The sequence below is a fragment of the Barbatula barbatula genome (assembly GCF_947034865.1).
Source record: "Barbatula barbatula genome assembly, chromosome: 19".
In the NCBI taxonomy this organism is placed as follows: domain Eukaryota; kingdom Metazoa; phylum Chordata; class Actinopteri; order Cypriniformes; family Nemacheilidae; genus Barbatula; species Barbatula barbatula.
In genome coordinates this window covers 1,509,066-1,521,319 of record NC_136782.1, presented here as the reverse complement: position 1 = coordinate 1,521,319, position 12,254 = coordinate 1,509,066, and the positions used below count along the sequence as shown (strand labels likewise).

The 12,254-nt window shown below is 41.0% G+C and overlaps 1 protein-coding gene across 14 annotated transcripts in view; it reads left to right on the top strand.

Moving 5' to 3' along the window:
* The window catches only part of cep295 (centrosomal protein 295), a 25,694-nt gene extending 13,440 nt beyond the window's left edge, over nt 1–12,254 (top strand). For 4 of the 14 annotated variants that reach the window (XM_079481549.1, XM_079481538.1, XM_079481551.1 and 1 more), the window contains exons 20-32: nt 263–380; nt 1,862–2,011; nt 2,095–2,211; nt 2,339–2,439; nt 2,519–2,924; nt 3,014–3,100; nt 3,190–3,614; nt 3,735–3,920; nt 4,291–4,348; nt 9,687–9,890; nt 9,986–10,079; nt 10,633–10,732; nt 12,058–12,254. In XM_079481549.1, coding sequence (XP_079337675.1) covers nt 263–380; nt 1,862–2,011; nt 2,095–2,211; nt 2,339–2,439; nt 2,519–2,924; nt 3,014–3,100; nt 3,190–3,614; nt 3,735–3,920; nt 4,291–4,348; nt 9,687–9,890; nt 9,986–10,079; nt 10,633–10,732; nt 12,058–12,096 — 2,085 coding nt within the window. In that variant the 3' untranslated portion in view covers nt 12,097–12,254. Of the gene's footprint in view, nt 1–262; nt 381–1,861; nt 2,012–2,094; nt 2,212–2,338; nt 2,440–2,518; nt 2,925–3,013; nt 3,101–3,189; nt 3,615–3,734; nt 3,921–4,290; nt 4,349–9,686; nt 9,891–9,985; nt 10,080–10,632; nt 10,775–12,057 lie in introns of all 14 variants that reach the window. The other 10 variants (XM_079481548.1, XM_079481542.1, XM_079481541.1 and 7 more) reach the window with 7 other exon arrangements.

Below are 12,254 nucleotides of genomic sequence, written 5' to 3'. Positions count from 1 at the left end.
GCCTAAGCAATGATGAAAGTGTTTACATTCTGAAGTGCATGCTAAACTAGTGTGCAGATAAATGAAGGTCCCTACACTTGAACTGAGCTCAGGTGATGAGGATGATTGTGGTTTTCAGGGCGCGCGTGTGTGTGTTTCCGTGTGCGTGCGTGCGTGTGTGTTTGCGTGTGCGTGTGTGTTTGCGTGCATGTGTGTGCGTGATACTGCGTGGATGTTCATAAATGACACAAAGTTCATGATTTTTCTGTTTATTTACTGTCAGTTTGGTGTGAATGCAACACCTGATCGATTATCTGTGGATGGAGAATGTCTCTCATCCACCACCGTCTCAACAGGCAGCTTCTCCACTAGTGAACATGAACCCAACTGCACTATTACAGGTACATTCGTGCATTTATAGTCCCTTTCATGTCTTGTTGTAAGTGTTATTTCTAGGGATCTAACTATTCACTCTGCTCATGATGCGTTGCGATTCAAGCTACTGATCTCACGTTAAGATTGTTTTACAAATAAATTCAAATGAATTAGAAATGAAAAAATGCCTTTTTCTCAAATGCTGCACATTTCTTTGTAAAATAAAAATATATTTTATGTCAAAGAACATAAATAAATAGCATTTTTCAAATCAATTCCGAATCAAATAAAAAAGTCTCTTTAATATAAACAAACTAATGCTGGGGCCACACCAAAAGATAATCGGGCCGATTTCTCCCCTTCCGACAGTCCTAGGTTAAGTCCTGATGATCTTCAACGGCTCTAAAGATGATCTTATCCGATTTCCCTGTTGTGTGATGTGTGTTAAGAGTGAATGAACCTGAAGGAAGAACATCGGAGCGCCCCAGATCGCGACATGTTGAATATTTAAGATCAGAAATCCTGATGTGTGGGGGAAACCCAGAGGACAAACGCACATGAACTCTGTTGATTGTCACGTGTTACAAAACCATCCCCAACCAGCAAGCGAGCTGACAGAAGTATAACAACCGTAGTTATCACTTCAACAAACCCTTTTTTTATTCTGTCAATTTTCTGTCAAAAGCATTTATCGCTATTTATACACTATAATCGCAATTACAAATCATTAAGATAAAACCAGGCTTTGTGCAAGTGACGGTAGTGGTTTGAGTTCGAGTGTGCGGATGCTTTAAGGTGGAACCGAAAAAACTGGTCCAGTGGAAAATACAAAACTGTATTAATATTCTTTTTTAATTACTGCGAAGACATTAAAACCACAATATTTGAGCTGTAATAAAGTGCTTTAGACGACACTGCTTGAGCAATTTCTCAACGATGAATAATATTTAAAAATGTTTTGTTTATATTGAACACATACATAATAAACAAAGTGTCCAGTGCAATAATAAATATTTCATTCGGAAGTCTCCTGCATCAGATTTCCTGCATGTGTTCACAGTCAGGACTCTTGTTTGAAAATCTGTAGGTGGGGTGTCTTAATCACATCACTCCGCACCACACATTATAGGAAGAAAATGATTAAATCTAGGATTTTGTCTCATGTTTGTGGTCTTTCACAGTTTAAAACTCTCATAAGATTTAAACAAATATTTTGGTGTGGCCCCAGCATAAGAGCACTTTTGGGTCGGAGTAGAGTCGAGCACTCTTAGACTGTCTGTGCTTTTCCTAACTTAGATTTTCTCAGATGAAGAAATATCAGCATATCCACATTTACAGTGTTTGCAGTAAACACAGCGGCCCCTGCTGTTCAAAACATGTATTGCGATTCACTGAACACCTCAAACCCATGTGGCGTTGGACCCTCTGGACATGCTTTTTAATGACCAGACCCGTCATCACAGGAATGTTGTTTCACCATAGCGACCCTCTCTCTCTTTATTCTCAGACTCTGTTGGAAAGGAGAACTGGGTGTTTCAGCCATCACCCAAATCCGCTTCCTGTCAGTCACCGGCAATGAGAGATTCAGCACAGCAGATCATAGATAAATACACAAAAGATCTGGATGCTTCATTGAGAACTCGCAGTGTGCACACAGGTGAGTGCCATACTAAGTTGGCACAGATATTTCCAGAGATCATCCTTGCTCACTCACTCACTCACCTGCGGTCTTGGATGCAGGGGTCAACATCAGTTCTGTGTCTTGGTCCAGTGTCCTTCAGCAGGATCTATCACACGATGAAGACATGTCCAAGGGCCAGAGCTCTGCTGTAGATCTATCTAACGCTGAGGTCACAGGTGAGTTTGTTTTCTCAAAAAAAAATTCATTTGAGAGCAACCAGTCCTGTATTTACTGGTAAACCGAAGAGAATACAATCATATAGTCCGCATCCATAACACCCCATGTGTCTCATTATTATTTCAGGTGACTTCTTACCTTTGCAGCCTCATCCAGACATCGACTCCTCCTCATCATCATCCTCATCTAGAGATCTAGTGAGAAATGAACAGGCTAGCCGAATGCAGGTACTTTAACGTGCTTTCGAGTTTTGCATTGGTAATTCATTGCCTGTCTCCATGGTAACCCACTTGCTTGTGGTTTCAGGGGTGGAACAAGGCGGTAAATGGAATCATTGAACCCTTTTCCGGTCAGTTATGGTCTGATCGAGGTCGGATGTCTGGAGAACCATCCTCCATGTCTAAAGACCAGTTGCAAGCCTCTACTTTTAGCCAATCACAGACGACTTCAGTCATGAGCCTACTGCAGAAGTCCATGGGCCCTCAAAGCCTTCCGAGTGAAATCTCCCATAACTCCGCCTGCCCTCAGGAGGATGAAAGCGATATGTCGTCTAGTGTCGTAGATCAAACGGCCATCCATGGGCACTCTGAAGGTTGCGATTCGGTTTTAAGCCAGCTAATTGGCCGAGCGTCAGATATCGATTCATCTCAGGTACTTGATGAGTGTAACGCTCCTGCTGGTGGTTCGAGGGAAATGACCCTTCAACAGACAGGTGTGAAGCATAGACCGGACAGTCGTGTGTGTGACAGTGGCGCCGTTACGTTGCCCTCACTCGTCTTTCTCTTACTTTGTCTCCGTCAGTAGGTGGGGAGGAAACGAGTCTCGGTTCGGACGTTGGCCTGTCAGAGATCAGTTCAGCTGCTCTAGAGTGCTCTGAGGCATCACACGGTGAGAGAAAGCAGAAGAACTGCGCCTGTGAATCGAATTTATTAGTAGCTTTTCATATTCACGTCTCTTTTATCTCTGTTGTTTTGTAGACGATTGCTTTCTTTCTCTGCCCACTGAGGTCACACATAATGAAAGTCTGGAGTGTTCTCTGCCTGCTTGCATCGCTCTAGTAAGGGATATGTCTCGGACGAATATAAGCACCTGCCCACCTGATACCTCTGCTTCTGACTGCCTGGGGCCAACAGATGCTTCTCTTCCATCGTTCGCTTTTGACACATGGCTCCATCAGCTCAGAGCAGACACGCTGATTCAGTCTAAATCAGACCTGCACGTTTCAATGGAGCAGCTCTCTCTTACCCATGATTCCCTCTGTGAAACGGATACAGTGGCCCCGCCCACTGCTTCAGATGCCAGCCACATGCGATCCTCCCCCTGTGCACAGGATGAAAAGTGTGACCTCGCGTCTCACTCGGCTGTGGAAAACACACTGGACAGGTTATTGGATAGAGTTCAGGTGAGGCCTCGTGTCGTGTTTTGCTACTATTAGGACGTTTCTATGTACACGACTACAGAAACTGGTGTTTGTAGTTTACAATTACCAGACAATAAACCATGCATCTGTTGTCGTTCTCAGGAGTTGGGCGATATAAAGGGCATTCTTGAAGAATCTACAATCTCATTCGTCAGTTTACCAGAGTCAACATTACAAGATCCTGACATCACTGGATTAGAGGAACGGACAGAGAGTGTGTCTGAAGCTAAACCAGGAAATGAATGGGTAGAAGAGAAGGAAATGCATGGGGAAACTGATCTCCGTGAGGTGAGGAGGGGCAGAGGGGACCATTTTAAGAGGTGAATTCGTACATTAAGTAGGATAGGCCTCAAGATGACCAATATTTAAAAATAAGACAAAATGATCATTGAAATACATTATCTGGCCATTTTTATAGTTAATAAACATTTTTCCAGTTAATTTTAAGCTCTAAAATATTTTAATGGGTTAGGAATATGAAGTGTTTTATGTATTTGGATGCCTTTTTCCTCTATAAAGTTTGGGAAGCTCTGGACAAAGAAGTTTAAATGTTAAGTAGTTCAGAGAAATATATTTGCTGTTTTTCTTTGACATGTAGTGCTGTGTGAAAATCTGTTATATTTCAGTGATTTGTGAAGTTACTCAATCCTGTGTTTAGGGCAAATTGGAGGGCAGCAGTCCATCCGAGCGTCCAGAATCATCCTTCTCTCATAAAGGTTATTCAAAACATACACACTGTGGGTTCACCTGATCTGCATTTGCACAGTTGAACAATTCTTCTGTACTTAAATGTCCAGTCAGTAATATCTAGTGACAAGGTTGCTAATAGCAACCACCGCTCACTCCACCCCTCCATTTCCAAACACTACCACGGCTGACAGAACATGGCGAATATCATGCAAGGGGACCCGCGGTGTATGTAGATAGAAATAGTTAATTCTAAGGTAATAAAAACATAAAGGTTTATTTTGTAAGCTCTTTATACACCACTGGCATAGCTATGTATATTATATTGCATTTCTATAAATAGATCATCCCAAAAAATACACACTGGACCTTTAAGACGGTTTCATTTTACAAGAATTGGAGACTAGATTAAGTTTGCAGAAATTAAAGGGGCGATGAGTTAAGACCAACGTTTTAACACCCAGCTTTTGTTATATAAGGGGACATCGTATTCAAGCGAACATCCTGTAAGTGTCAGAACTGAAAATGCCCTTGTTACTGAAATAACAACTGTTATTGACACCAGGCTCAGCGTAGGCCAGGTCCTGGAATGCACCTATCTAGGTTGAGCACCACCTCCACACACAAAAATCAACCACTTCTTTTTTAGCCCCGCCCACTGGTTCACTCATGACCGTCTTGAAGTAACACAAGTTGCATGGAACCAGATAGAGCGAGCAAGCAATAAACATGCCGTTAAAGATCGCAAAATATTGTTGAAGTGTTTTGTTATTTCGGTTGCTGGGTAAAATCCGTATTTGGCAACACTGTTGTTTTGGCCGGGAGTCTCACGTTTGTTAATTTATCATGGAAACTCTCCTAACATTTGAGACCCGCAATCGCGGTGTGATCTCTCCGTTTGCGATCTATAGTCTCAAATGCTGATAGGTACGGTCATATATCATTAAACACCATACAACTATAGGCTACTATACGCAAAGCCTTGTCATCATATTCGGGAAATAAGTCCGTTGTGTCTAACCAAATTCACAGAAGGCTCCGACTACGTTTACTATGCAAACTACTATCCAATCATAGCAGTGGGCGTTTACTTCAAAGTCTTCTGAGCGTTTCTCCAGCCGGCATCAAAACCAGGGTAAAAAATAGCCTTTTACTTATTGATTTTTATGATATTATAGAATTATTATAGAATGTAAAAACCATGCGAACTTCATAAGTAGACCTCAGACAACAGTATAAAATAATAAAACAGCCAGCTCAGCACATCTTTAACGATCACAACAGCAGCTTTACCAAATTAGGGCTGCAACGATTCCTCGAATAAAAAAATGTAGTTGCCTGGGAGCTTTAATTCATTTAACTACAGTACACGGAGCTCCGCATTTCCCCGCGAACCATTATTACTGACGCACAGCCCGCTTATTACTGTAAACCCAGAAGACGCGGCAGAACAAATTCAAATCTGAAAAATCTAACGGATTTCTGCTCTGACCACTGCGAGACTGTGACACAAACTGTGTGTGTGAGAATGGTGAGGGAATATTGTGCTTGGTACGTTCCTCATCTTTAAACCGAACTATTATGACTTCAGCCGGCAAAGTATATCCTGTTTGACTAGCGCGTGTCACAGTACGTATTATGTCCAAAGGCTGAAAGCGGTCTTTTTGGCTGTTTAAACACATGCGCCTTACAGGCCTGTACAGTGCGACATACACTCACTGCCCACTTTATTACGTACACCTTACTAGTACCGGGTTGGAGCCCCTTTTGCCTTCAGAACTGCCTTAATCCTTCGTGGCATAGATTCAACAAGGTACTGGAAACATTCCTCAGAGATTTTGGTCCATATTGACATCATAGCATCACGCAGTTGCTGTAGATTTGTCGGCTGCACATCCATGATGCGAATCTCCCGTTCCACCACATCCCAAAGGTGCTCTATTGGGTTGAGATCTGGTGACTGTGGAGGCCATTTGAGTACAGTGAACTCATTGTCATGTTCAAGAAACCAGTCTGAGATGATTCGCGCTTTGACATGGCTACTTCCAGCAGGAGAACGCACCATCAGAAGATGTGTACACTGTGGTCATAAAGGGATGGACATGGTCAGCATTAATACTCAGGTAGGCTGTGGCGTTGACACGATGCTCAATTGGTACTAATGGGCCCAAAGTGTGCCAAGAAAATATCCCCCACACCATTACACTACCACCACCAGCCTGAACCGTTGATGCAAGGTAGGATGGATCCATGCTTTCATGTTGTTGATGCCAAATTCTGACCCTACCATCCGAATGTGGCAGCAGAAGTCGAGACTCATCAGATCAGGCAACGTTTTTCCAATCTTCTATTGTCCAATTTTGGTGAGCCTGTGCGAATTGTAGCCTCAATTTCCTGTTCATAACTGCCAGGAGTGGCACCCGGTGTGGTCTTCTGCTGCTGTAGCCCATCCGCCTCAAGGTTTGACGTGTTGTGCATTCAGAGATGCTCTTCTGCATACCTCGATTGTAACGAGTGGTTATTTCAGTTACTTATGCCTTTCGAGCCATGAAGTCCAAGGAATTGTCTGTAGACCGCAGAGACAAGATTGTATCGAGGCACAGATCTGGGGAAGGGTGCAGAAAAATGTCTGCAGCATTGAAGGTCCCAATGAGCACAGTGGCCTCCATCATCCGTAAATGGAAGAAGTTTGGAACCATCAGGACTCTTCCTGAGCTGACCGCCCGGCCAAACTGAGCGATCGAGGCAGAAGGGCCTTAGTCAGGGAGGTGACCAAGAACCCGTTGGTCACTCTGACAGAGCTCCAGCTTGTCTCTGTGTAGAGAGGAGAACCTTCCAGAAGAACAACCATCTCTGCAGCGCTCTGCCATATACAGGCCTGATTGGTGGAGTGGCCGGATGGAAGCCACTTCTTGGTAAAAGGCACATGAAAGCCCGCCTGGAGTTTGCCAAAAGGCACCTGAAGGACTCTCAGACCCTGAGAAACTAAATCCTGAATGGCAAACGTCATGTCTTGAGGAAACCAGGCACCGCTCATCAGCTGGCCAATACAGTCCCTACAGTGAAGCATGGTGGTGGCAGCATCATGCTGTGGGGATGTTTTTCAGTGGCAGGAACTGGAAGACTAGTCAGGATCGTGGCAAAGATGAATGCAGCAATGTACAGAGACATCCTCGATGATAACCTGCTCCAGAGCACTCTGGACCTCAGACTGGGGCGAAGGTTCATCTTCCAACAGTACAGTGACACTAAGCACACAGCCAAGATGACAAAGGAGTGGCTACAGGAGAACTCTGTGAATGTCCTTGAGTGGCCCAGACTTGAACCCGATTGAACATCTCTGGAGAGATCTGATAATGGCTGTGCACCGACGCTCCCCATCCAACCTGATGGAGCTTGAGAGATCTTGCAAAGACTAATGGGAGAAACTGCTCAAAAATAGTTGTGACAAGCTTGTGGCATCATACTCAACATTACTTGAGGCTGTAATTGGTGTCAAAGGTGCTTCAACAAAGTATTGAGCAAAGGTTGTGAATACTTATGTACATGTGTTTTTTTCGTTTTTTAATTTAGAATACATTTCCATAGATTTCAAAAAACTTCTTTCACGGTTTCATTATGGGGTATTGTTTGTAGGATTTTGAGGAAAATAATTAATTGAAGCCATTTTGGAATAAGGCTGTAACATGACAAAATGTGGAAAAAGCGCTGTGAATACTTTCCGGATGCACTGTACATACAGTTCTGCGCTGTATGAGGAGATGAACACCAGGGCCCGTATTCACAAAACATCTTAAGGCTAAAAGTAGCTCCTAACTAGCTGATTTAGGAGAAAAAAATCTTAAAAATAATGGGTGTGTCTATCTTCATTTTAGGACTCCTACATTTTTATGATAAGAGTATTTCACAAAGCGTTTTCGCACTAAAACTAGCTCCCAAACCTGTGAGATATTAAGAGTAGTGAAGACAATCCTTAAATGGCTGTAACACCGGCAGTCTACTTTGAAGTGTAAACATTTAAGAAAGATTTCATGACCATATCTGCTAGCTGTTTATGAGACAGCCAAAATGCTTACAATTAGCTGAACATATACTTTATATTTTGTTTGCAAAAGGTGACTCCTTGTTTTAAAACAATTAAAAAAATACAGCTAACAAATACAACAAAACAAAATAAACAACATGATTTAAGTTATTGTTACACAATAAAACAGTTTGGTAAATATTAATTTGAATGCAAAATAAAAACAAAAAAATTCTTCACTTGTTGAAGTAGTAACTTAGTGTATATTTTATAATCTTTATTTGAATAGGACTACGTTTTTATTTCAAGATGTTTGTTTAAATATGTCAGCATTCGACCTCATTCTATCATATTTCTATGATTAAATGACTGACAGAGACCCATCCTCCATCAACCAATCACTGTGGTCTTAATCACTAGGTTTGCTGATATCATCATAGCGACGAGGTCATTTAACTGAGTGAAGCTAGGGCTGGGAATCCATTCCAAAAATAATCCATTGAAATTGTATTTCATTAGGAATTTGTAAAAACAATCAGTATATAAAAAAACGTTGTAAAACTGGGAATTGAGCAGGAATTGAAAACAGCAGCTAGGAATCTATTCTTTCTTTCCCAAACCAGGAATTGGAATTAGAATCGACTCCAAAAAATTCTGAATGGAACAGCCCTAAGTGACGCTAACACAATAAGAAAAATAAGATCTGACAAAATAATAGTCCAGTTAACTATAGTAGTTACATTTTACAAATATAATACAATTTAATAGTAAAAAATATAACTTGACCTAAACTAGTGAAACTAAATGCATCATGCTATTCTTTCTATTTTTATTAAGGTTTCTCATTTACATATTTGTATTATATTGCATTTTTAATACAATATGGCAATGGAATGTATTAAATTGATTTAGTTTTCACAGATATCAATGTATGTGATGCCAGCAATAAATATATACATTTTTCTAAAAAGGAAACAAATGAGTTGTTCATTTTCAGAGACCTGTCTTATTTTCTCTTGTATATTTAGTATTGCCCTTCAATAAAGAAAAAATACTTGTTATCCGAATACACGATTCATTGATGGAATAATTGATACAATACTCTGTCTGAAATAATCGATAGCTGCAGCCCTAGACCAAATCCAAGAAGTGGGTTGCTTGTCATTCCAGTTCCTGTATGTTTTGAAACGACACACATTTGCGATGGCTTCACACTGGTCATGTCAGTGAGTCTCAGGCTTAGTTTCTTATATCGTGACATTATCTGTGGTGGAGATTTTCAAGCAGAACAAGTGTTTATATTGATAGTGGTTGTGTAATGTGAACATTGATTTGTGTTACAGTAGTGATGCTGGAGTTTCAGTCTCCATCTCCTCGACAGCAGGAGGCGTTACTAAGGCGAAGACATCATCTCGCCCAACGCTCGGCTCTTAGGGCTGCGGATGTCAAGGCTAAAAGGGCAGGGCTGAAGAAAATGACGGGAGTCTGTCAAAATGTGTCCAAATCCACTTTAGCACCAGACTGCAGCGTCCAGAAATCGGAAACAGGTAAGAAAAACGCATGAAATGGCAATGACATCAGACATTATTTCTATATTTTCCCCCTCCATGATTGACTAAAGTTTCCTTCCATACACTGGCAGCAGTTTGTAGATTAAAGACTGTGAGTCCGATCAAGATTTGCACCCCTGAACAGAGATGTTTGGAAGAGGTGGAGATGTACCAGCGCACTCATAGGTAAAGCTATTTTCTTTTACAATAAAATAGCAATAAGTGCAGTTTGATGCTTATTTCACCTACACATTTCTCTTTTCCAAACTAATGCCTATTATACTAAATCGAAAAATAACCGGATCAAGTATAAATAATGATGGATCAAGTGTTCATACTTGGGCCTAGTATACGATTGAACCGAGCCTGTTTATGCAACTGTATGCAATTCCAGTAAAGTTTGTCCTGTGTACCCTGTTCTGTTTAGCTTTCAAAGCAACTTCCAGTTATTTAGGACACATATGGATGATGCCCAGCTCCAACTCTAGATGCTGCTCAAATCCTGTCACGTCTCTACTTAGACAAATATCATGCAATATAATGTTAATGCAACCTAAGGTGAAGTCAGTTTGTACAAGAAACATTGATTTGTTTGGGAAAAACAGCAAGTCATACAAGAAACCAACTCTACAGTATGTCCTTTGACTCGTGTCTTGGATATCATTACATAAGACTGGACAGTCAGATTTAAGGTTCTGGATTTGAAAGTGTGATCCTTTGACTTGTCCTTCATTTCCAGATTGTACAGTCAGTTAGAAGAAGTCAAACAGAAGAAGGAGCTCCAAGGCCGTCAGAAGGCCCATGCCAAAAACCGAGAGAAGGCCAAGGAGTTTCAGAGGGTGAGAAGAGCGACCAGAAAATGAAAAAGCTCATTGAAACATGTGAATACAGAGCATGAAATGTCTGGACATGATGTAGAAATGATACAATTTGACCCTGTCTGTACACTTTGATTTCAATTTTAACATGGCCTTACTCATAATGTATGCTTGATATCTTAACCATCGACTGTCACAAAATCATCCTACACGATGTAAAGAACATTCAATGTAGGAAACCGTAAATCACAAAAATGACTTTAGGATTGGGTACACAAGAACACGGTTCTATTTTAAAGACATGCACAATGATGAAATATATGGAAATTTAACTAAAAATGATCTTAAGCCTGGCTCAGAAACAGCTACTGCAGTGCAGTGCGTTGAAATGTGTTAATAGAACAAATACCTCTTTAACACGTCTAAGTTCAAGTTGTTCCTTCGAAATGTCCATTGTGTTCTGTTTTTTACATAGTGAACACGAGCTGATGCTGCTTTGTTTTTACCGTTAGCTTGCATCTATTGTGTTGCACTACTGCCATCTTCTGGTGATCAACTTCTCTATTTAATCATATTCTTGCTACAAGTCCTGTTTTAGCTATTTACCAGAATAGGTATTTTTCTACCTCGAACACTTCTGACACATTCTAGTATGTCCTTAAGTTCTTGTCCCACTAAACTTCATTTACGAGCTGCTGCTTCCTCACACAACTTTATTTACTGCTACCAGAAACAAAACATCCCTGCATGACCATTAGTTTACATAACGCAACACTACCACTAGATGTCCCCACGTTACATCAAATACACACATTGTTTACATCAGCTTTTGGGTGGGATCTCTTGATGTGCACGCGCGTGCTCTCAAGTGTCTGAAATGTCTTTGGTCCAGCACCTGGTTTCGTTTGGCAAACCGAAATCAAGATAACTACTAACTTTTTGTCGTCAGAATCTCGCGTCAATCAGGTCCTGAACTTTTTCTCTCTCAATAACTCTCTAAACATCAGTCCCAGTCAGTTTTTTTCTCAATCCTGTATGTTTTAAAACCGAAACCCCAGACACGCAAACGCTTTGCTTCCGATGGACACCCAACGCATCCAGTTTGTATAAGGAAAGGTGCGCCTCTCAGAAAACTTCAAGAAATAAAGATCAGTTTAGATGTTTAATTAGGACGTGGAGCATTGGGATCGTGAGACGGGGCAACATATGTATTTTTATGAAAATATCAAATTCAAACAAAATCCATATTTTTGGTTGAACTGCAGGATTGTTGTGCTTCTTCAGGAGCAAGATAAGCCCCCGTCACAGAGTAAGATTACTGATGTACTTTTTGTTTTCTTTTACAGAAGACTCTGGAAAAGCTGAGGGCTAAACAAAACGGATGAAGTTCTTTTAAACAGATGACACTTGTGTTAAATTTATGCTGGCAGGCACTTTTATGCTGTATGTATTAAATGTATTTTAAGGAAAATTTCATTTTTTATGAATTTGCAGTGTCTGTGTCTTGGCACATCAAAATAAAATGGAAGTCTCATTTCCCTTA